The 24,915-nt window shown below is 38.7% G+C and overlaps 1 protein-coding gene across 1 annotated transcript in view; it reads right to left on the bottom strand.

Annotated features, from left to right (window-relative positions):
* Positions 1-24,915, bottom strand: part of THEMIS (thymocyte selection associated) — an 89,205-nt gene that overhangs the window by 5,763 nt on the left and 58,527 nt on the right. Inside the window, exons 5-6 of the mRNA XM_048065585.2 lie at positions 9,957-10,110; positions 1,337-1,493 (exon numbers count right to left, since the gene is read on the bottom strand). Coding sequence (XP_047921542.2) covers positions 1,337-1,493; positions 9,957-10,110 — 311 coding nt within the window. The remainder of the gene's footprint in view (positions 1-1,336; positions 1,494-9,956; positions 10,111-24,915) is intronic.

The raw sequence follows: 24,915 nt of genomic DNA, 5'->3' as shown, positions 1-24,915 counted from the left end.
GTGGCAGTGAGCAGGAGAATTGGCCACACAGATAAAGTAATTGCCCTGGAAGGCATGGAAGTTATTAGACAAATCACGAGAAGCTGCAATGTATCTCTGCCAGTGCTGGAGGAGGGGGCAGACATCTCCTGCTCACCCTCCCTCCTACTGATGCATGCAGAGCCTGGGAGAACCTCCACTGCCTCAAGTCCTCATTAAAAGCCACTCTTTGTGCTGAGTTTAGAGGGCAATTTTTGTGGGGGAGGGCAGGGGAACCAGTGGGATAACTGAGAGAGTGAAAATGTAAGAGACCTTGTTTGGGGAATACTGGATGGGGAAACTGAGGGCTTCTATTTGCTTTTGTGTCATATTTCAAGACAATTCTACTTGATTATCTATGTTTTCTGTCGTGTTCTGGGGGTTTTGAACTTCCCATAAAATAAAATAAAATAAAATAAAATAAAATAAAATAAAATAAAATAAAATAAAATAAAATCTTATTCCAGATTCAGTATACTGCCCAACTCAAATGCAATAGAAATGTTGCATGCCATTTTAAAATAAAAAGGAAGTATATTCTGAAATAACAAAAGATAATAAAGTTTTTCTAAATCATTAAAACAAATTTCAAACTTTTTTGGGGTTTTAGGCATTTCTCTTAATAAGAGAAGCAGTTCAGCTAAATCAACAAAAGTTCATAGAGGGTTCAGCTATGAGCCGAAAGAGTTGGAACTATGCTGTTTCACTCAGATCTAGAAAAAAAAATTGTGTTTGGCTGGAAATGATTCTGGAAGTTTTTTAGAAGACAAAGTCCTCTTCACTAGCACTTTAAGTCTTCTGCAAACTGACAGAGCAGAAACACAAGAATTTAGTGGAAACAGAAATAATTTCCTAAAAGTTTTTCAAGAGACAGACCTTAATTGTGGACTACAAGGTGTCCATTTCTATACAGAAGAGGATGATTGTATTTAGAGTATCAGTATTTGCTACACCAAACTGGCACAAATCAGAAAAAATAGACAAGCTTTCAGACACAAAGCTTTTCTCAGGGTTTTCATGTATTTTGTAACTATAACTGTTGGTCTAATTAAGGTTTTGTCTCCACCTGCAAACCTGATCTTGACTGTGCACTTATATCACCAGAACAACCATAGGTCCAACTTTGACAAAACCGCAGGTCACCAATAGTTGTGTCTACCTCTGCCCTTACCATGTTGTTTACAGAACATATGTGGCAATGTTGGTGGCTCCCATGGAAAACGTTTCCCCATTGTGAAGGATGATGGTTACTGGTAAGTTTGAAAATCACTCTGAATGCTTTTGTTTGCATCCATGTGTGATCATAGGGGACACTCACCTTCGATCTTCAGAGAGTACGTCCTTATTTCTAGTGGTGGTGTCTTGAAATACTTTTCTTATGTTTTCAATTACGTTTTCATCCACATACTCATAGTTGTGCGCTTCTTCCTGTTCCTTTTCACCCTCCCACTTTCCAAGTGGGTTATTTGTTAGACCTGAGTAATCAACAAATAAATAACTATAAGGAAATGGAAGATTCTGCCCTTGCCCAGAAAAATGTACAATTCACACACGCAACCACAAAGGTCAAAAACAAAGGAAGCGGTGTTCACTTTTTGCATTTTCACAGAGACCTAAAGTGACTTGCTCAGATTCCCAAACCACATTTGTACCAGATCAAGAATGAAACCCAGATGAGCATTTTATAAAATGGTCTTCACTCTTCTAAGAATTCCTCTTTCAGATTTCACAAAATATTTGTGCTTGAAAAATCCGTGGACAAAGCAGATAATCTATTGTCCTCTCCCTGATAGCTATCTGTCCACAGACAACTCTAAGGTTTAATAAAATGCTTAAAAAGCGTGGTCACAATCAGTGTAAAAGCAGACAGATAAAACTGTCTTACCATATAAAGAAATGAGCAGTCCACCTACCTCATGCAGCACCTACCAACCCTAATGCAGATTTGCTCCTGTGCTTGTGTTTCTTTGCCTGAAGAGAAGAATCTGTAGCTAGGAAACTGTGATGTTATTCTGAGATTTCCTAGAACTAAAATCCCTAATTTCTTCTTATTCAGAAGGAAATATAACAGAGATGAAGGCTTGGAAGTGGTGTGAGGTTGAAGTGAAAAGATTTGAAGTACATTTCTTCGTGTCTACCGAGACCAACCCACAGCAATACTGAGGACAAACCTTTCAAAAAGTGGTGACCTTTTCCCACTAGGGCAGAGACCCTCACACGAGCCCTGTTTGCAGCTCCAGCCCCTGAGTGTGCTCTGCTATGATTCATGGCATCGCAGCAGCTTGATGCTATCATTCACATGTGTGATTGGCAGTCTGCTGCCAAAAGGCCCCGTGGTCTCCTGCCTTGCCCGTGTGCTCTTATTGCACCCCTGAAACTTAAGGTAGTGGCACGAGACACATGGGACTGTTGATCACACAGAGCAGGACCTTACAAGGATCAGTCTCTGAGTGCCCCGTGTCCCCTCTCTGGACCCACCATGTCTCTTGGCACATGCTGCGGTGGGGAAGAGATGGGTGGCAGCAGGATAAGAGCAGGCCGCACTTTGGGTTTGTCCACATTTAATTGAACTGGGAGGACACTCTTTCAAAAGAAAGAAGTTTCATGTGAAGTGGCAAACAGTGTGAAAGACTGCTTCTGGAACAGCTGTTCCTGTCTGATTAATTTGCTACAACATAACCTGAAACAACCTGCAAATGTGTCAAGCCCTCACCGCCTATCTGACGTCTCAGCAAGGCCATGTTTATCAAACATATCCTTCTTTATGGCACTGAGTTTCTCAAACAAGAATTCTCCCAAGCTTGTTCTTGGGACTATGGTGCTCCCCTTCACCAAGAAAATACCTGTATATTCATTCTCTCAGCAATCTCCAGACTCCACTTGTGTTTGTCCTAAAACTCTCCATGGCTGAGGTGTCTCTCCCTGAAAAACTGGGCAGGACTCATCTCTTTCTGAAGTTGTGATTCACTCCTTTTTAGAAATTTGAAGGCTAGAAATAACCATTAAGTTCATCAAGTACACCAGGACACAATTTACCATGGACCAGTTTACCCACAAGTACCCCTGTTACTTTTCAGGAATGAGTAAATTAGCAATGTATTTCCAGATCTTGATATCAAAAGGGGGGAGAAGAAAAAAAAAAGAAAAAAAAAAAAAGAAAAAAAAAACCACACCACCCTGTGATGCAGATTTAATGAAGATCTCACTCAAACATGTGGCCACTCTCTTATAAATAAACATTTCCAGGTCTGCCGTTCGTTTGCAGGTTGGCTGTGTTTGATATCAGTAAAAGTAAACTAATGAATAAAACAGGCACCGAAGGAATAAGCTAATCCTTGTGATTCAGCAAGGGAAATATTGTTTGTGCACTTAGACTTGCTAATATGGATATAAAGTACAGGTTGCACATGGATGGCATAGCTAGACTTTCTTCTTTCCCAAACATACAAAATCAAAATGATATGCTTCTAAGCAAGACAGCTCAAGGAGAAAGGAAATTAATGTCATCAGGCCAGACTAAATCACAGCTGTCCCCAAACCCAAATCAGTGCAGGATGCCTTCTGAAATGTATATATTTACACTTCAATAAAGCATTAAGCAATGAATGGGACAAGCTGAATGATCCCAACAGGATTCTGAACAGTGAAATCAATGCAATTTGCTTCCCTGCTTGAAAAAAATCTATTAGCCTCAACACTGAATTACTGAATCAGATGTGCCATCTTAGCCTGCTAAGAAAACAAGGTTTATGTCATCATGCTGTCTATCCATCCGTCAATCTCTTCAGTACTTTTAATTTTTTACTTTTATTTTTTAGCCAATTTCAGTCAAATTTGAAAAGGGGGCAGAAGTCACAACGTGGTTATAACAAAGAGAGTTGAATTAGTTCCTCTATTGAAAGAAAGGCATGCAGAACACATCTGTTACACACACCACTTGGCAGCAGACAGCAGGATAAATCAGCATGTTCGTATTGGTTGGCCACTCAACACACACATAGCTCCAGACCTGCTCTTTTTCATTTGATAGGAGTGCCATAAGGAGAGTTTTGGTTATTATCAGGGAATGAGGGAAAGGAGCAGTAGGGGACAACAGACCTGAACCCTTATTAAACCAAATTTCATTAACTCTGCTCTTCCTGGAACAATTTGTATAATTATGTTTGGCTTTATAGTGGAAAGGGAGTACTCTGCAGACTAATAATTTCCATTTATCTCACTCATATCCTCAAGTGGGTAGTTTTTTGGCTTTTTTTGTTGTGTTTTTTTTTTCTTGTTGATTTTTCTTTCTTTTTTGTTTTTCTTTTTTTTTTTTCTTATTTTTTTCCCTCTGAATATACTTACAATTCTTTCACAGACTTCAAGGTCACAAATAGTTGTTATAACTCTCCATTCTGGCCTTTTCCAAAATGCAGGCATCAGAAGTAACCCAACCCATCAGCTCCACTGCTAGAATGCAATCAGTGCTAAAAACACCAATTCATATATATACAGGGCTGCACAACTAAACATACCTTGCTATGACCATAACACAGTTTTATAGCTGTGGTAAATATTTCAGCCCATGATTTATGCTGCATAAATTAACATTCAGCCACATTAATAACATGTACTGTTTATAGATATGCCTAACCTGAAAACAATAGTTCTGAGTAATTATGCACAATAATACTGTGAATTAAACAAGGTAGAACTGTGTCCTTATTTCTGAGCATCACTTAAGTGAAAAAGCACAGAAGTGAAGAGCATATGCATAAGCCAAAGTGTTTTTATGAACAGTAGTGCTTTATTTGCTGTGGGCGTGGTTCCGATGATCCTCAATGCTAATGAGAGCTAATTCCTTAGGGAGTGCTACTGAAAGCTATTGAGTGATAGCAGAATCAGAGCCAATAAAAGTAATGGACTGTTCCCTGGGCTGGTATCCATCAGCCATTCCTTCACTTGATGATTTGGCGTGTCTTTGAAAACTGCTAAGAGCTACAATCAAAATATTTCATATGCACTGTAAGGTTAAAATTTAATTTATATTTAATATTTATTATTTAATATTTATCTGTGTCTGGAATTTAATAGGCCATTGTTTGGAAAAGATTAATATTAAATTTTGTTTCTTAATAAAAAATAGATTTACAGAAAGATACAAATGTTGACTTCTCTCACTGTCCTTTATTTCTAAGTATTCTTCTTTGCCACTTCTTCTCTAGTCTACCCTGCTGGTTTTATTGAGTCCTTACAGTCACCGATGTCCACTGTTCCATTACTGCTTCTTTCTTGTAAAATAAACCCTCAGTATATCAATAACTTTCGCAGATGAGAAACGTTTACCACAGGTTTTAATGAATAGCGTATTTTGGGTGCCATCGTACCTCAGCGCAGGAGGGTACAGAGGAGGTCTCAGTGCCCCAACACGCACCCCACCCGCTCCCAGCTGCTGCTCTGCACAGCCGCTTCCTCCCAGGGCTGGTGCAGCTGGAGAAGTGCCACAAAACTGGATGGCACAGGCAGAAAGTGGGAGAAGTGACTCATGCAAAGTCCCCCCCGGTCACCTGGCACGTAACCCTGCAACATCTCCTCCTTGTAACTGCTTCTGCATGCTCCTGGAGCCTCTGCGTATTACTGCAATTAAAATCAGTCAGATCTAATAAATGAGGGAAATACGGAAGGATGCAGAGCACTTTCTTTCCCCTGCTGTATGTTAGATTTTACTGGAGAACAAAACAGATTGAAAATCTTTAAACATAATCTACCAAGGTGTACTCACCATCCTATTAAATGATGTGATCTCTTTATTTTAAGTCATTTTCTCACCTTTTTTTTTTTTTTGGCTTATCTCAGAAGATGCACCAGCAATGAATACGCTTTTTGATAATGGCTCAAAAGCCAGGGAAAAGAGTACAATTATTTTTCTAAAGATAGTGGAGCCAAAGGATGTAATAACAGTTTTGCCCTAATCAAAGATGGAGTTAAAGTGTAGAAGCTGGAGGGAATTGTGATACATGTACACAGTATAGGATTCCTAATTCATATTGCTTATCCTTATACATCAATTCAGAACACTAGTATAGATTCCCCGAGACATTGTGAAAGAAAGAAGAGTGGTTTTTTTTTTTTTCAAAATAATTCAGAATTCTATGTTCTGCTTAAAGCTTTTGAAAATATTAAGTTCAATTTATTTTATTATTTGGTTTGGAGTATAACCCCATAACCAAATGTATTGCCCCAAATGACAGAACAGCAAGCTACAGCACAGGGGCAGAAATTTCTTAAACTATCTTCATGCCAAAGCTAGTATACATTTTATGTGTACTCTGAATTGCAATCAGAAGCCCCCTTCCTTTTTTTTTTTTTCCAGCCCACTGGCCTCCTAAATCAAGTGCCTAAAGTCAGAAAAGCATAAATAGCTTCCCTAAAATGTCTTGGCATCAATAAACAAAATCAGCATAAACATTTTTTTTATTGCAGAATGTAACAACTCCAGAAACCTAAGGCATATACAAGAAGATTAGGTGATGTTTTCAAGACTCCACTTAGAATAAATTTCAAGGTTAAAGCAAAACAAACTGATATAACAGATTTCAGATAAGAGTTATGATCCTGGAGAAGTGCTGCTATTTCTAATGAATTCAAACTCAGTCAAATCTAAGAAAATAAGATAATATCTTTAGTGGCCAATTCAAGTTTAACTGCAACACAGGAAAAAAAAAAAGTTCTATTTCTTAGAAACAAAGATAATAAATCCTATCTTCACTAACATGAACTCTGCAAGGAAACACAATAGAGGCCTTAAAACTGAAAGAAAAACATGTTGTCTTTTCTTTTCAGATCTGGCCTATGGTAAGAAATAGCACTTGTGCCTGTAAATGTTTTTTTGAAAGCACAGATTCATTATCCTTATTAGGAATTTGAAGCAGGTTGGTGCTTTGGAGGGTGGCTTAACATTCACTAGTAGAAGTTTAAAAATTAGTCAGTGAATGGTGCATTTCCTCCCACTCAAAATCCACAGGAGTGTGTCTGTGTTATTAGTCTTGACATATTTTTCTAATCCATTATCCTGTGAATTAGCAGAGCAGAGTATACTCTCTGGAACAGACAAGCTTGCTGCACGCAACAGTGGACTCCTGGGGATCTCTTGACTGGCCAGGAAGAACTGCTTTATCATCTAATCCAATCTCCTGTATAATTTTGCAGTTATCTTTGAATTAAGCCCAGTAATTAGGGCTATACTAACACACAGCTTTCAGAAAAACCTTTAGCTTTGATCTGGGTATGTCAGTGTACAATCCATCACAATTCTTTGGTCTAGGTTATTAAATCTGCCTATCTCCAACATTTAACTCACACTATACTCAAATTTAGGTAGTTTGAAAAGGGAGGTACTCTAAGACAGTTAAACAAGAAGCAGTTTCATAGCCTTGCAAAAGAAACTTTATGACTCTTGATTTTCTATGTGTGTGCTGAACAGAGGTCCTAAGTTTGTTTGAAAACCCTCAAAAACAGAGTCTATTCTTTATCTGATGTTCAGTGAGTAGTCTAAGCTAATGTAGCTTATACGGTGAGCTTAAAAACTAACTGCAACTTTCATGAGGAATAAGGCAGCAGACATGTATGGGGTTTGAAATCAGAAGCATGGGTAAGAACTCGGCCAGATGGGAAGAAAGTGATGCAAATCTTTGCAGCACAGGGGCAAGCAAGCCTTCAGCAGCCCTGACACCAATGTTTTCTCTGGTACACTTGGGCATACGCCTAGGACTATTTGCAAAGTTCAGGTCTCTATCTATAAACTCAGGGAAAAGGAAAAGAATAAATAGAGGTAGGAAATGATTAGGGAAAAAAAAAAGAGCCTGACTAATACCTGAAGTTTGAAATAAATGTTTCCTACTGGAAGCAGGGAGAATTAAGTCAGTAATATACCACTGTCTTTTTGTTTGAAACATCAAACACCTGAGCACTATTCTTACAGTTCAAGCACCCCTAAAAGTGATTTGGAAATGGGCTGGGAAGCCTGCTTGCTGAGGATGAGGAGAGCGACAGGACCTCATTAACCATGCACATCTTAAAGTCAATAAGCAAGCCTCAAAGAAAAATGTAGCTCTACATATCTTGAATTGAGATCTCAGCTGGTATCTGGTATGGGGCCATCTCTCTCCTGAGTTAGATCTGCTCACTGTACAGAAGGACAAACCAATTGGGCAGCAGCCAAAGTGAGCACAAACACCTGACAGTTTTATGGCAATATACAGGAACACAAGATAGTCCCAACTAGAATGGAAAGATATGGCCACCTCCAAATGCTGTTATTGGACAAAAACCTTAATAATGGTAACTCCAAACTTCTTTTCTCAGCCAGGGTATCTCAGTTTAGAAACTAGTGCACAGTTCCTGTAAGAGGCACAGGAAACAACTGCATGACACTGCTCCTCACTACAGGAACTGAGCTGCTGAGTTTAGAAAAATCTCTGAAAAATCTTGACTATAAAGGCAATATGTGACTTCAGCCTTTGTGGCTTTCCCAGTCTGTTAGGAGTCTAAACCCACCAAGGTAAAGCACCTTCATGAGCACTGAGACCCACGCTTGTGGAGAAGCCAGTCCTCATCATAACCTTTAAGTCTGGCTTACTTCAGTAAGGATGCCTTGGTCATGTTTTCTTCAGATGTATCCCTCCCCACTTCTCGTGTCTGACTCACCCCACAAAGACCAACCCATGCAAGTGATCCCACTGATCCCTGTAGCCTGGACAGAAGTGATGTGCAGGTAGTTTCCCTGGCACCAGAGAGTTCATCATTAACCCATCCTGGTAATAACTTTGTTCCGGAGCTTAAACAGAGGATGTCATTCTCCTTAACTGCCAGTGTGGAAGCTTCGCCATTTACCACTATAAAATCTAATCAGATCATTAAGCAGTAACAAAATGGATCCTATAGGGAGATTCTTCAAAGCCACAGAATAACAAATATGGGGTTATCTTTCAAAACAGCCAGATATCTAAATACCTTCAGAAAAACTGTCCCCAAATAATCAACTTCCACAGCAGTACAAATCAGTGAATATTCAACATGCTGCAGTAATCTTTCAATATAAAAGTTGTTTATGTTGCATTTGCATAGTTTTAGATAGGCAGTCCTTTTTAGGAGTCTCGCACACTGAATGAGAAGACAATAAATAGAAATTTTATGGGAATTATTCTTACAGTGATATCAATTATCAGTTAACAAATACTGTGAGGATGAGTATTTGTTCCTTAGTCTTCCAAATGTTCCACTGTTGTAATTAATGTGATGTGCTCATATTTCAGATATAACCCATGACTGACAGATCAATGAAATCAACTGAATTTTTTATATTAACTTCAAAGCGTTTTGGAATTGTCCTCATATCATCTAGCTTCTCAACTTCAATATGTTCTGAAAAAAGGAAAAAGTTGAAAGTTAAGTAGAAAACCTAACCATTTATCAAATATTCTTGGGAAATCCAAGCAAATGGCAAATTTTAAAGCAATTAATGGTCAAGTAATTTTCTCAATATTATTTTTTCTTCAAAATACAAAAGTATGAGTTGAAGACATCTTCATATACTTAGCATAAACTGCTTCCTCATCCTTAATACCTGTTGGAATCAGCATTTTTTGTAACAAATGATATGAAGTTTCCTAAAGGAAAAGGAAAGTGCATCTTTCCACACAAGTCTGTTCCTATAAACTACTGAATATTCATGTTACAGTGTCAAACAGAGTTTAACACTATGCTGCTGTTGAAAGCTTGGATGGATTTGCCTTATGGCATTTATGGAGGAAGAACAGAAATGTTTGCTTTTCATTGGTTTTGACAAATCCACAGATTCCAAGTTAAATCACACAAAACAATCCTGCATGCAAGTTATTTATTGGGGTTGGGGTTAAGATCTGTTGTATTAATAACTCAAACCATAAATCTTAACTGACCTTTAATCACAGAGGCTTCTACTAATGTAGGTTTCCCAGTCATGTCCTTCACATTGTCATGATGCACCAAATCATTTTGACAGCTAACTTGTAATTCTGAAACATCAGCAGCTTGATTTGCACACAATTTCTTGGTGGTGTCTACACAGAAATTCTGAAATTACATAGAAGAACACATTGACTTCACATGTAAATTGTTACTCCAAACTGGATACTTTCAGAGATGTGACGCATAAGGGCAACATTCTTTGGGCTGCTTCTGTGAAATTTAACCACAAATCTGTTTGTCAAAGCAACACATTAATCACATTTCCCATGCTTGTCTTTACGACAAATACTTCACAAAATATCATGGTTAGAACATACTCTTGGTGCAGAAATTACCTTTAGAAGATATCTCAAGACTGCCTTTTCTTTATTTGGGTGTATGGACTCACGTAAACACAGGGAGGGATATTTACTTATGCCTTTTGGCTGATACAGGTTTCTTTCTGATTAACTACTTTTATTGTATTGTTCTTTCGTTTGATGCGTTCTGATATATATTGCATCACAGGTTCATATGAACTCTGACATTTCAATTACATTTATACAGTGGCATTCATAGCATGGTGAGTATAGTTAGAGAATAGGAATAGACAATTAAGACATAATTAACTATAGTATTATAACATTGTAGAAAGTAAGTTATGTGGCTGTAATACTTGCACTCCTGGGATTTCATGCTTGATACATACATTGTCATCATTTTTTTTTAACTGTGAGATATTAGTTATAAATTCTTTCAGTCAAAAAAATATTTTTACCTGTGCAAATAAGTGTCAATTAAAAGTGCCAAAAAGTATATCTTAATTGAAACTATACAGTAGCTACAGCATACTTACAGTCCAATTACAATCTTTATACTAGAAAGTCTGCATTTATTTGAAATAATAAGTATAGATTTTCCATTCAAAATCATATGTAGATTTTCGTCGGCAATGATAAAATCTTTTCTATTCAGAGACAGAAGGTTGCACTGGTAAAACTGACAGTAGTGACCCAGCAATAGTGTCTGATCTTTTCAGGATCAACCCACAATTTGTGAAAGCACAACATGAACTCAGTTTTTATGATAATCTGCCCCTTCTGCAAAAGATATCAGCTAGCAACAGGAAAGTCACTGGTAATTGAAATAAAAAATTTGAGAAAGCATGTTAAGTGGAAGAGCTCAGGATGAAATCTGAAAAATGTATGGACAATTTTCCTCAGTGGGTGGGTCATGACATGACATAAGTGGAAGACCATCATTTTTCAGTTAGAAGAACCCAAGGTAGTTATCTCCATTTTCTGAAATAAACACTGAAACCTCAATCTGCAGGGGTTGACTGAGTTACAGTATTTAATGCGAGTTTGTGCAGTACAGGATGTACAATGCTTGCTAGCACTCTCCGTGATTGCAGAAGAACCTCTGATACCAAGCAAAGCTTAAAGCAGTGATGTAATTCATGGAAACATCAGGGATTTGTACAAAAAGAAACACAGCTGAGGAATATTTTGCAAAGAGGACAGAAATGTCAGAAGAAGTTCTTAAAAGAAAAATAACCCAATGGAAAAAACGCTGTTCAAGCTAGGATGATACTCATCCAGTGTATTGTAGAACAGCTTCTCTGCAGTTACAGGACCTTTGCCTTTCTTCCACCAGCAAAGTGTGGTCTTTGTTTAATTTCCGGTTCTTTTCTTGACCATCTGCACCTAAACACACCTATATGTTTGTTGCCAGCCTACCCTGGCAATATGAACACATTTTACAAGTACTTACTGAGAAATGTCCACCTTTTGCTTGAGGAAAATACATGCTTAAATAACAATTTTTCAAAGCTCTCACTAAACATGTACTGTCCTCCATATCAGTCATATCTGTCACAAATGAAAGGTCTTGGGAAAGGCAGGGAGATATTTTTATTCATTGGCAGATTGTTCCTGTGTCCAAGTTATTGGGGATACTTGCCACACAGAAAGCTTTCACTCAAAAGATAGTTTTCAGGTAACTGGGGGACCTTAATTTAAGCACTAGAAATAAAAAAAATAATGCTTTCAACACGATTTCTCTTATTTTCCAGTCAAATCCCTAATTATCATATTAATCCTAGCAATCACTATCAGGAATGAGTACGTTCAGGTTATTTGTTTTTTGTTACCTTAACTAACTTAAAAACAAGCCATGCTGTCAAAATGGAAAGATTCCCTCATTAGGAAGGATGTAACTGAAGTTTGTGCTAATCTTATCAGTCATCAGCAAAATCACACACTGTGATACAATGGTTACCTGGGGCACACTGCAAATAAATTTAAATATGCAGAACTCAAACATTTAAGAACAAACAGGATAACAGAAACTGGACTGTCACTTCATTATATGCTGAAATCTGATATCACTTTAGCATTCTTAATGGAGCTATAGATAACAGTTATACCAGAGACAGAGATAAGATGCTTTTTAAACTACACACACACGCATGCACGCACACACACACACACACAAAAAAAAAAGGCAGAGCAAAGTCTTACAGTCATCTTTCAAATACTAGGCAGGCTTAACAGTACAGGGTTTTCATCTACTCAGAGTCATTGTTCTGCTGATTTAAAGAAATGAGGATACCAGCCATGGTTTTCAGTACTGTTACTGCCAGAAGAAACACTGATTCAGTTAAAAACTTTATGTTCTGAACCACAGTCACTTCTTGTAACAGACTACACAAGAGGATATCCCAAATCTCAACATATGGAAAATCCAAACAACTACAGGTGTGTGAATTAAAAAAAATTAACTCAATAGCTAAGCATCGCCCATTACATCTCTAGGTTCACTCACTGTCCAAAAATAACTCAGAAGACAGAGTCGTAAAGGTAAGGTAGCGTAAGACTGCACAGTCCTTCTCAGGAAATAAGAGGTGTTAAATCAAACAGGATACAACAAAGTGTGATGCTCATGTGAGAACTAAAGATCTGGGGATGAATCATCCTAGTAAGAACAGAAGTTGCAGTATTCTGCAGAAGCTGTAAATGAGTCCAGAGTTTATCCAAGATGCATAAACTGAAAACACTGAAGTAGCAAACTGAGTTTCAGAGCAAACAGTTTGAATGAATTTCCCTTGATTACCTGAAGAGCTTAACACACTACTACTTGTGTGCATGTGCATGAACTCATATTATATAGCAGTTTCTCTCCCCTTGCCTGCTCCAGAAGCAGTGACATCTGACATCAGTTCTTGTTCTTATGAACAGCATCAGAGAAATAGCAATGTTTTGCCCATCTACAGCACCTGTCACAAAAAAAAAAAAAAAAACCACCCAACTCTTTCAAAAATATCAATTTCCCCTGAAATTTAAGCATATGTTAGCATCCCCTTCTCACAGTTCCAAGGTATATTCTTCTCTGTCTTCGCAAAATCAGGCTACAAATAGTTACCTCCCTGCAGATATTTCTTTCATTACTATGTGTGATTGTTTTTGAACTCATTTACATTTCTGATAGCAAAATCATGTGGCAATGAATTTGAGAGTTTACTTCTGCATTTCTGCATCATGTAAATTGTCCTTTTTTAAAAAATGGTCCTACCAAATAATTTCATGCAGCCATTGTATTCACTCTCTGTTTACTTTCTCCTCGCATTCAGGTTTTTACAGACATATTTAATCTCTCTCCAGAGTCAACTCTTGTTCAGGCTGAGGAGCTCTAGTGTATAGCATTTTTCCTCTTAAAGGAGCCAAATTGTAATCCATGATGCAAAGGATCCTGAAATTTCTGCTGTTTTTCAAGATAACGGCCCCAAAAACTACTGAAGGCAGTTCAGTATACTGCATATACTGCTGGCAGCACTATTTGGTCAGAACTGCTCAGTAAGCCAAGGAAAAACACTCTGAAGGAGAGGCCCAGCAAAACTACTATAACCTCTGAGACAGAATAGAAGAAAGAGAAGCTCTTAAAGCACACAAGGCGAAAAAGCTGTTAAATCTGTTTATAAGGAAAGGAAATTATACGTGTCCACAATACACATTGTTTTGGTTGCTTTTTTTAAGGGGAAAAAAAAAAAGCCTCAACAGTATCTAGAACATTCAAAGTAAAGAAGGAGAAGCAACATTTGTTTAAAGTGCAGAAAAATGTGGGAGTAAATATGAAACCAACAGCTGTCATAGTCTCTGAAAATGCTGTGAGAGATGTAGAGGCATAAACCAGTCTGACAAAACTATGCCTTTCCAGACAGAAAGTCAAGCTGTTATATGATTACAAATGACTCTAGTGAAGAGGAGTACTCATTTGTTGGAGCAATCAGTGCTGGACATGGCACTACACCTTTGGAGTACATTTATTGTGAGTCACCCATGCTAGCAGATACAGATCATAAACCTTTTACTGCAGTCTTTAAAGACAGTTTGGAGTGGCACTCTTGCTGCCTTTAGAAACTCAAGCCAAAGCTCTAGGCATATATCTTTGCTTTGGCATATACTCCACTGTTATATTTACTTGTAAAATGCTTAATTGCTGCATGCACCTTTCCAACAGAAAAACAGAACAAAAAACCTGCATATATAGAAAGAAAGTGTGATAAATGGTTTTGCAGTCAAAATACATTGCACTCTTTCCAGACACAAAGGACAATTTATCAGAACAACCTACAAACAAATGTTCTACAAGAGAGTCAGATGGCAGAATATTCATGGGGAAGTCCAAACCAGGGCGAACAAAATTTTAGTTCTTAATATTTTGGAGAGTATTTTAAAGAAATTATGAGAGGGAGGTACAGAGAGACACATCAGTACAAGTATAACAGTGTAGTCATAGTTGCTGAAATATACAGAAAACTTCATGAGTTTCAGAGCAACCTACAGAATGAAAACCTACCTACAGCAATAGGGATAATTTTGCTCCAAACTTTTTTATATCTGCATGATTTTCTGTAGGGACAATTAAGAACTGCAGTGAATCAGAGAAGAATCCCAGGTTTTGATTCCCATACTGCACTGATACAGAACCAGGATAAATGCTATCATAATCAGAGCCATAGGCAATCCTGAGACAGAGACCAAAATTCTCTCTCGATTTACAAGACTGTAAACTGGAGTAACTACATTTCTTTAAAATTTTTCAATCCAGATTTTCATCAATATTAGTCAAAATAAAATTTCACCAACTATATAAATAGAAGAAGGAATGAGCACTTCCATGTAACAGATGGGAAACACAAAATCAAATAATAGAAATACACAAATGGAAACTGCTGACACCTCTTAAGAAATTTGCATTATTATGTCAGACAGTCAGGATTTATTCCACTTGAAAGGAAACAATTACCTTTAGATTATTACTCATTTGTATCCCAAGGTAGCCTTCTTACGTGATCTATTGGTGAGACAACTTATCTTGCAGATCAAAGTAATTTTTGCAAGGGCACAGTGTACCTGTGGTTAAGGGTACTGACAAGGGTCTATGATTTTGTAGTGAAGAATTTTAACAGCCTTCCCCATTGCACTGATTCCAGTACATGATATCAAACCTTCATTTTCCACAGTCCAATGGAGTGTGGAAAAGGAGAAGAGCTAGTTAGAAGACGCTTGAGAAAGGCCATGGGCAATAAAGAGGATCCTCATTTAGCCTCATTAACATACAGGACAGGAACACTTTAGAGAATTATTATTTGCCTCCAGAACTCGTAAGGTACTATAAACGACAGATGAACTATTTTTGAGAAGGGGTCAAGGTTATATCATTTCAAAGGCAGGAACAAAATTACATTAGTTTGTGAGCTCTTCTCTGCCTAAAAGTCACATGGAACCTCTGGTTAAATTACTGGGTTTTGATCAGGGTTCAGAGTTTTAACTGGTTTCTCCCTCACAAGGTACTTTCTGTATGTGCTTGCAATATTGCAATTAATTTGATGTTCATTGTCAATAGTCCAGGTTTTCCCAAGGATTACAATGAGGATGTTACATAATAAAGCCATGATAGACCGTAGACAGATGCCACTGTAGGCACATTCTTAGGGTTTAAAACACATATTTAAAAAGCAGTATTTTCCTGAAAGTAGGGAAAGAATTAGCTTATCCTTGCTCAAAGCATGAATAAGAATATCTGGATTTCAATAACAAAACAGAGCAGAAAGTCATGTTTTAGCTATATTCGTTTCTAAATAAATAAAACCAACATATCAGACTGAATGGTCTTCAAGAAATCAATGGCACGTAGAACATGCTGAGTTTGCATGACTATTGTGATGGCATACTGACTAACAAAGAATAAACAGCGAAGGAAAAGGCATTTCTGTAAGACGAGAACAAACTCTTCTGGTAGGCAAGGAGGGTGCTTGCGGTGGGAGGGAAGCTCGGCAGCCGCTAGATGGCTGTATTCCCTGCCTTATGCCAGCCTGGGCAAGTCAAACTTCTTTGCAAGGGCTCACATTTCGTCGGTAAAACAATAGGTAAAAACTTAGCACACCTTCTCTCGCCTGAGAAAGATTTCACCTTCTGGTCCACCTGCTTCCCCCCATCTGAAACCACAAGCAAAACAAATCTCGCAGTTGTATCTGGAGCTGGACAGAAAGAAAATATTCGTCTGATCTGATAACTTATTGTGTAGTGTTATGCAGTGAAATGCTAAAACCCAATAACTAAACAGACTGAGGTTTGATCATTTAGGGGGAGCAGAAAATGGGGAAAAACAAGCGTTCCAGACAACAGGATAACTTTTAAATTAGGGCTGTTGTATGTGCACGGCACAAGCTTTTCAATGAAATCTCATGATGGCTTTGAGAAGGTAATTAAATACTGCTACTCTTCATGGATAGTTCCCACACTTCAGGTAGAAAATCTACACCTGATTGAGCTAAAATAAATTGTATTATGTTATCAATAAAAAACGTGCATGTACCTTTCTTACATTCTACTATAATTCTTTGCTTGCTCCAGAATTTCAGAACCTCAAGCTTTCTGTTCTTAATCCAATGACTTTCATGCGCTCATTCAATGTTCTCAATACTTATTTAACCATTTATTGCTGGACGAGATATTTTTCTTTTCCAAAGTCTGTCCAAGACTGGCACAGAGTATGTCTCAAGAGATTTTGAAATGAAGCTTTGCTACCAAAGGGTCCTTTATGCCTGTGGGTAACTAGAACTGTCAGTCTCATTCCCAGGCATTTTTCTGCTGTTCCGTGTGTATACAAGAAAAAGAGAACAGAAAATAATGTAGGGCATCCTTGAGTGGCCTGAGTTGAAACAATGCCTTATTTAGTCAGCACAAAATGACCAGGCTTACGTATTCAGATACTAGTGATACAAATCATAAAGGGTATTTTAAGATCTTTTTTAGCAATAGTTTAAATGCAAAGTACAGAACTCTCGGCTCCATCTCTTCGTTATCCCCTTCTCATGAAACATATAAAGGGGTAAGGGCTTGTTCCCCAGAGCCTCAGCAGAGAACAGTTTTCTCATCTTTATGTAATGTATATGATGTTTGCATTACATCTGTTTTTGCAAATACACCTGCTCATCAAGGCCTGCCTTTTTTCTGAGCATTTAGTCTTTACCATCACTTTTGTTTTGTTCAATACATCGTGTAAGGAAGTTAAGTATTATCTTCCACATTTTATATTCTGGCAAAGTGAAACATGCTCTTGTCCGCGTAAGCCTCAAAAACTGAGTGGGAACCAGTGACGTCCACCCAGCTGCCTCCTTTCCACCCATCCCGCCTCCTCGCTGTGCTTTTGGTGCAGGTGGCACTGCCTGCCCACCTTGCCTGTTCATCTCAGACACAATGGTGAGTGCTCAGCTACAGAAACGAGGGCTTGGTTGTCTGAGGTTGGACAAAGAAATGCAGTTAGCAGCCACCTGTGAAAATTCTGGTTTCCATGACACTCACTGCATGAGAAGGCACCTGTGAGCTGAAGCAAGAACAGGACCCTGTTGTTCAGGTGCCTTAGCCCCAAGGCAGGCTCTGCTCTTCCCCTGGCCAACTCATCCACTGAGCAGTGAACTTCTTGGGAGGAAAAAAAAAAATCTTCTGAAGGTGTAAATTATTAAGATCTGCTACGGTATCACAAATACAACTCACCTCAGCAAATGGAAGTGCTTGTTTGTTCAAAGACTATGAAATGTTGTATTTTGTGAAATCACCACTTAAGCAGAAGATGCGAATTCTTCTCATTTATCTTAATGGGACATTAACTGGAAATTTAATTACAAGGGAGAGCTAATTATCTGCAGGTTTGCCAAACTGCAGATGGAATCTTCTCAACAGAATGAAATCTGAATGCTGAAGTCAACGCGAACAGAAGTTCAATTTAATGTGGGAAAATTTGAACTGAAACCAAATGAAAAGAAGAAAAAAAGTCCTGTAACTCCTCTCAGAGAATCTCAAATGAGGCACCCCTCACTGCACCATTCTCCTGGCTGTCTCTCCCTCAATCCTCTGATCATCTTTGCCCCTAAAAAAAAAAAAAAAAAAAAAATTAAAAAAAAAAATAAAATAACCATACTGGTCCAGGTCAAAACACGTCTCGCTATCTTTTCTTCACCATTGTCATAAACAGACACAGTGGAAGAGCAAGGACTGAGCCAGACTATCTGCTCCCTCCAAACACACTCTCAGCCTCTAACTATATTCAGCTCAGGGAATTTCCTGCGTTTGATGTGGTTTGTCTATTAGTAACCCTCAAAGGGTCTCTCTTCCAAGTATTTGTCCAGTCTCCCCTTGAACTCCTGATCCACTTCCAGCCTTGTCGTGGCTCCCCTTGGTCTGAATGCATCCTGCCCCATTTCCTCTAATTGTGGCCCTGCCGAGACAGTTGGGGAGAGGGAGCAAGAGTTTTAAAATAAATTGTTTTCAAGTTCTTGCTGCTGTGCTGCCCTCCCTAGCATTAGTCTGCAGGTCCAGCTGCAGAGCTCACACTGTGCTTCCTCTTACTGAATGACAGAAAATGCTGTGTGTGGCAGACAGCAGCCTCAGTGAAGCAGCGGGGCATCGCATTGGTAGGAATTAAATACTTCAGAGCAGATTCTGATCTCAGAGTCTGTTTGTAAATCTGGAGTCACTCCGTGCAGCTCAGAAGCATTATCCTGGATTTACTTACTCATATGTGAGTTCAGAATCAGGCTTCTTGTTTTTCAAAATCATCTGGTTTCCAGGCCACAGTGGGGAATATAACAGCAGGAGTGCGGGAGAAATGGGTTATTTTATTAGTAAAATGCATTCCTATTCCAACAGGTATTTCTGTAACATTCGAATCCCTTCAAGAATTTATCCTCTCACATATTTATATACATATAAATGTACATAGAGATATAGGTACATAAATATTTCAGCTTGTCCACTAGAAGCTAAAGTGTTTTGGCAGAAGGAAACTATTCTGCCCCATTTTTACTTCCCCATTTACTCTTTATCATCTGATGTAATTTCAAAGCTCCGAAATGGAATTCACTCACAGCTGTGTTAAACTACACACTGGTGGTTACCAAATCTGGCTAAGTCACTGGGGTTTTGGTTTATTGTTAATATTGAAAAACATACTAGGGAGTAGTTGGATTCCTTCTCATGAGAAAGAAAATTTTGAATCCTGGAATTTCTAATTGTGAGTATTTATAAAATATATTAAAAGGGGACATTTCAGACTCTTGCAAAAAGTGAGCTGTTATCAGTTTGGATTTTGAACTTCCTCATTTCAGTCTGGGGAACAAATGTAAGGGGAGCGTAGACCTTCAATAGTATGTTGTCTCTGGTATAAAAATAAAAATTTGAGTAACACAAAATGCCCATTGCCGCTTCCCACATCCCTCCACAGACCATCCTCCTTCCTGGGCACTGGAGCTGGCTGGACCTACAGAGGTCCAAGAGCTCTCCCCAGCTTATCTCCATGGCAAAGAGCAGGCCCTGGTCACCAGCTGACTTCAGAGCCAGGCTGTGGGTTCAAACAATGAGCTGCCTCAGTACCAAGCTGTGAGATAAGAATTACATATTCTCTTGTGCTCATAACATTTTTCAAGTGGTTTTTGTCTTTTTTGTTTGTTTGTTTGTTTGTTTTTTTACATCTGTTCCATTTCTGTGTTCTCTCCAGAGGGATGGGGTTATAGGACAGACCTGGTGCTCCAGTGATCTTCAGAGCTACACCTCTGAGGCCTTTTAAGCCTATCCAAAAAGCCAGAGGTCAGAAGAGAGGATCTGGACAAACACCAGCCTCTTATTTCTTGGATTGATGTTAAATATTGGCTTGCAGAAAAATAACTGGAAAGCCAGCCTAGTAAGAATCATGAAAAAAAGTGACGGCAGTACTTTGCTTGTACACTAAGAGATGTCTAATGGCAGAAAATGTTTCATATTCAGTCACTGTATGACATATCATGGAAGGCCTGTAACACATGTTCATATTCATATGTAACAGATTAGTTCATAACTGCTCATAGTACATAGATGGACTTGCCATATCAGTGACTTCCACCACATCACAACTGTGTTTTACTTCCTTTTTCTTCTTCATGGTTATGTGGCAATTACACATTTTCTTCCCTTGTGGTGATTGTAACAGTGTCCTTGACAGTCTTTTTTGATGCTCCTAAAGGAACCATTCTGGAGACAGTAGTTACTCATTTTCAATGTATTCTGTTTATTTAGGATACTATTAAAAAGATGAAAATAAAAACGTATCCTGTTGTCTGTATTGCAGAGCTAAGGCTTAAGTTACAGCTCCAGCTCAGGTGAACTAAAATTCTCCAAGTATTGCCTCTTAAAATTATACTGTCTTTCACACTGAAACTGGAACTAAATCAGATGAGAAAGGATTAAGCAGAACTTTTCCACAGCTGCAAAACACATAAAACAGTGGAAAAACTCTATATGGGAGAGTAGAAAGTTAGTTAAGTAAGAGAAAGTTGTTGTTGTTGTTGTCGTTGTTGTTGTTGTTTTGTTTGTTTGTTTGTTTGTTTTTTAACAAAACTCCTCAAAGTTATTTCACTTTGGGAAATAAATGGTATATTATTTTAGTGAATGCTCTCATGGAAACCAAATGCACATACTATTCTTTATTTGGAGTTCAACGTCTAAGGGAGCAGAAGAGTGACCTCTGAACTGTTCTTCATTGCCTTCTCCTCCCTCCTTCCCATTGTGAATGCTACATATTTGTATTGTATGATGAGGAAACATTATGCCTATCAAGGAAACAATGTGGAGTCTTGTTAGACATGCCACATGCCCTCCCCCGGTAGTGGCACAGAAAACAAACTGAGATTGTGAGATGTAGCCAGTTTTCAGCTTGCATCACTTGATTTTTCAAGACTGTCTGACTCAAAACAGCATGTACAGTGGTGGGATGAAACTGTACCCCATACCATTCAGATGATACAGGTCATCTCCCACACATAACCAAGGATTTTAGACAGACTTGAAGGTATAAGCAATTCATCTTCATTGCTCTGATCTTACAGATGTATCATACAGGACAGGCAAGTATTTCCAGTTGAGACAAAAGGCCTGGGTGAATCACATCCAGGTGAATATAAAGTCTGTATTTGATAATCTTGGAAATGTCTTCACTTGGGGAATGTCAATCTTCAAGCCTACAGGAAGGACCAAAAGATCTTTCTTTCATTCTCAGTCCCTGGGGAAATTTATTGCTTACATTCTCAGTTCTTGCCATTATCAGGATCCACCTTGTCTACCGGTGAGCTCTCCCAACACTGATCACAAAGCTGACAAAACTGTGTTCAAATCAAACAGATTTCAGGCAACTGATTGCCACAGCATGTTTTCCATGTGTAGTCATGCTCCCAGACATCTGTCTTGAGCAGCTGTCTTCTTTATAGTCCACCTACCAAAGGCATTGTTCTTACCACAGCTACGGCACATTGGCAGTCCATTAAGTAAATATTGATGCATTGAAAGCATAATTAAGGGAATCCTGCGTTTACAGGAGTCCATATCTGGTTTATATTTGATGGACATAGAAGGGTCTATGATAAAATCTTGTAAGGTATTTAAATATTTAGGTTATTTTTAGAACTTTAAGGCTTTTTTTTTTCCTCAGTCAGACAGCATGTTTGACAAATAGGTCTCCTTTCACTGCTTTTCTCATTCTGATACGGGACAATTCCTTCATTATAGAATGATACTTCAGCTATAATAATGCTTGGGTTAAAAATAGGAGAATCAGGATTTCATTAATCTCACTGAATAGCTTTTTCTCACATCTGTTCATTGAGTGCACTAGCTCAAAAGGAGAGCATGAAACTCCAGCCATGTAAAGTATGCATTTGTCTTAAAAACTAATTACACCCCAAAAACGCCTGAGTTGTTAGTTCCGCCATTCTGCAGATGACACTAGTGATTACACAGCCTTGAAAGTGGATGTTGTTTCTCCCAAGTTCACGTTCATTTGTATTCAGTATATGTCCAACTTCTTGAAATATTGAATTTTGCATATAGCCTCAATGTACTAAACCAGGCCTTTTAAACAGCTTGTTCAACATCTTTCTGGAAGATCCTATGTGCAGTAAACATTCTAAATGATAAGTATCTGCATATCCTGACCAAAATAATGAAGTAAATAATTGTTATTTTAACAAAGCCCAAGAAGACAGCCACACTGGTATTTTTTTTTAATACTGTTGCAGCTGACCAATGTATTAACAGCTGTTGGCATGAACAGTCCTGCTCTGTCCTGTCCTAATGGACACTGCTGTTAAATTCTGAGCTGCCAAGACAACTACACACATCTTCAGAAGTATTTGCCAAAGTGACCACAGACACACACCAGATGGAAGATTCTCTGACCAAATACCTAATCGCTTGGTGGACAATGCTTGGAAATGTTTCTTAACAAGAAAGCACTTTTCAGATTGCTCTGAGGGCAAAGTTGTAGATCTCTCATGAGTTTTATCACATAGAACTGTTTTAGTTTCCTCAGTCCATTGGATTACCTTGGGAATGTAGAAAAAGTTTTATTTCTGCAGCATAAAATTTGGTCCCATTCACTCTTTGAATAATCTTAATAGTTCATTTGTTTTTCAGTTCAGCAACCAGCATATAATGCTATTTTCTCCTGAGACTTCACGCTCAACATTCAGATGGTCAGCCAGATTTTTTTTTTTTTTTTTTTTTTTCCTGGTGTGAATATTTTCTTCTCAGGACATGGAAAATGAGATGACCCCATGCAAGCTGGCAGACTTTTAAAAAGAGATTATTATGACATCAATCTTGAGTCAGTCTTGAGAATTAATGTTTATAGTCCTATTACTTGCCCAGGTAAGACAACTTTCACACACTTATCAATAGCAAGTAGTTTGAAAATGCAGAACTGACCTACCCTATGTGATAAGAGTCACATTAGATTATTAGTAGAGCTTTCATCTGTAACAACTTATGGGCAAGTCCAGATCTGACATATGCACTGATTGTGGCTGGTTTCACTCTCCTGTAAGTAGTGTGACTGCATTCAGCTAGTCAAATGCAGCAAGAAGAGTGAAGCCCTGCACCTGGGGAGGAACAACCCCAGGTACCAGTATATGCTTGGGGCCCCCCACCTGAAAAGCAGTTTTGCAAAAAGAACCTAGGAGTCCTAGTGGACACCAAGGCCCCCTAGTACAAGACAGACAGGGATATACTGGAAAGAGCCCAATGTAGGCCCACCAAGATGATGAAGGGACTGGAGCACCTCTCCTATGAGGAGAGGCTGAGAGCTGGGACTGTTCAGCCTGGGGAAGAGGAGGATCAAGGGTGATCCTATCAAAGTCTATAAATAACTGAAGGGAGGGTGCAAAGAGGACAGAGCCATGTTCTTTTCATTGGTTCCCATTGCCAGGACGAGGCAATGAGCATAAACTGGAACACAAAAGTTGTGTCTCAATATGAGGAAGCACTTTACTGTGCAGGTGACTAAGCACTGGCACAGGTTGCCCAAAGAAGTTGTGGGGTCTCCTCCTTGGAGATCTTCAACAGCCATTGGGACATGGCCCTGGGCACCCTGCTCTGGGTGTCCCTGCTTGAGCAGGGGCTTGGACCAGATGGCCTCCAGAGGTCCTTTCCAACCCGAACCATTCCGTGATTCTGTGATAGTTTGGGAAGGTCCATTGTGGGGCTAGGGACATTCTCATTTTCAGCTTGATCTGATGATGACAATCTGGGAAAACAAGCGATGCCAGTACCAGCTAAACTACATATAGAACTAGGTATGGAATTGGCAAGAAGCTATGGAACTGGTATTTTCTGAGCTATTAAAAACTTGTTCACATTACTTCCACAGCTTCCATTATAAACCCATTTCAGACACTAATGAAGATTTTGCAGTTTTAAAAAAAATCTACCCGCACAACTTTTCTTTCTTAAAAGGAACCATTAATTCACTCTACACAAGCCAGATTTGTGTAAAATACTCCGGAAAGAACAGCAACCCCCAAACCCTGCAATCATCCATCATGCCTAGCATTCTCTGGCAGAGGTGCAAATAAATCAATCACTACAAAACTGACCAAGTGGGACATAATATGCATGTATTACATGCCAAACCACTGGTCCTGTATGCGTGGAGCATATGCCAGACCATTGGTCCTGTTCATCATCTGGCTGCCTCTTTTTCCTGTCACGTAAGTTACACAAGAGGTGTTCTACCATAATTCACAGTACAGCACAGAAATTCATCTTATTAGCACAACTTTAGTGGCAGCAAAACCATATGACTTCTGAAGGCCTTGCCTTTTTCAAGGGAGAAAATTGGAATAGGCAAGCACCTCTATGCATTGAGGCCAATGTCACAGCTGGAGGGTGTACACATCCTACTGTGGCCAGCTCTGAAATCCATCCAGATACCAGGGGAATCCATTGACCTATGTTTACTAACCAAGTTGGTTAAACTGTACCAAATATTATTGGTGCTGTGTGAGTCCTCTGCTTACAGTCAGGCCTTGTTTACTTTCCTCAAGCTGCTGAGGAGCCTGTAGGC

Source organism: Anser cygnoides, chromosome 3 (assembly GCF_040182565.1).
Source record: "Anser cygnoides isolate HZ-2024a breed goose chromosome 3, Taihu_goose_T2T_genome, whole genome shotgun sequence".
Lineage (NCBI taxonomy): Eukaryota > Metazoa > Chordata > Aves > Anseriformes > Anatidae > Anser > Anser cygnoides.
This window is presented reverse-complemented; position numbering and strand designations above follow the sequence as displayed.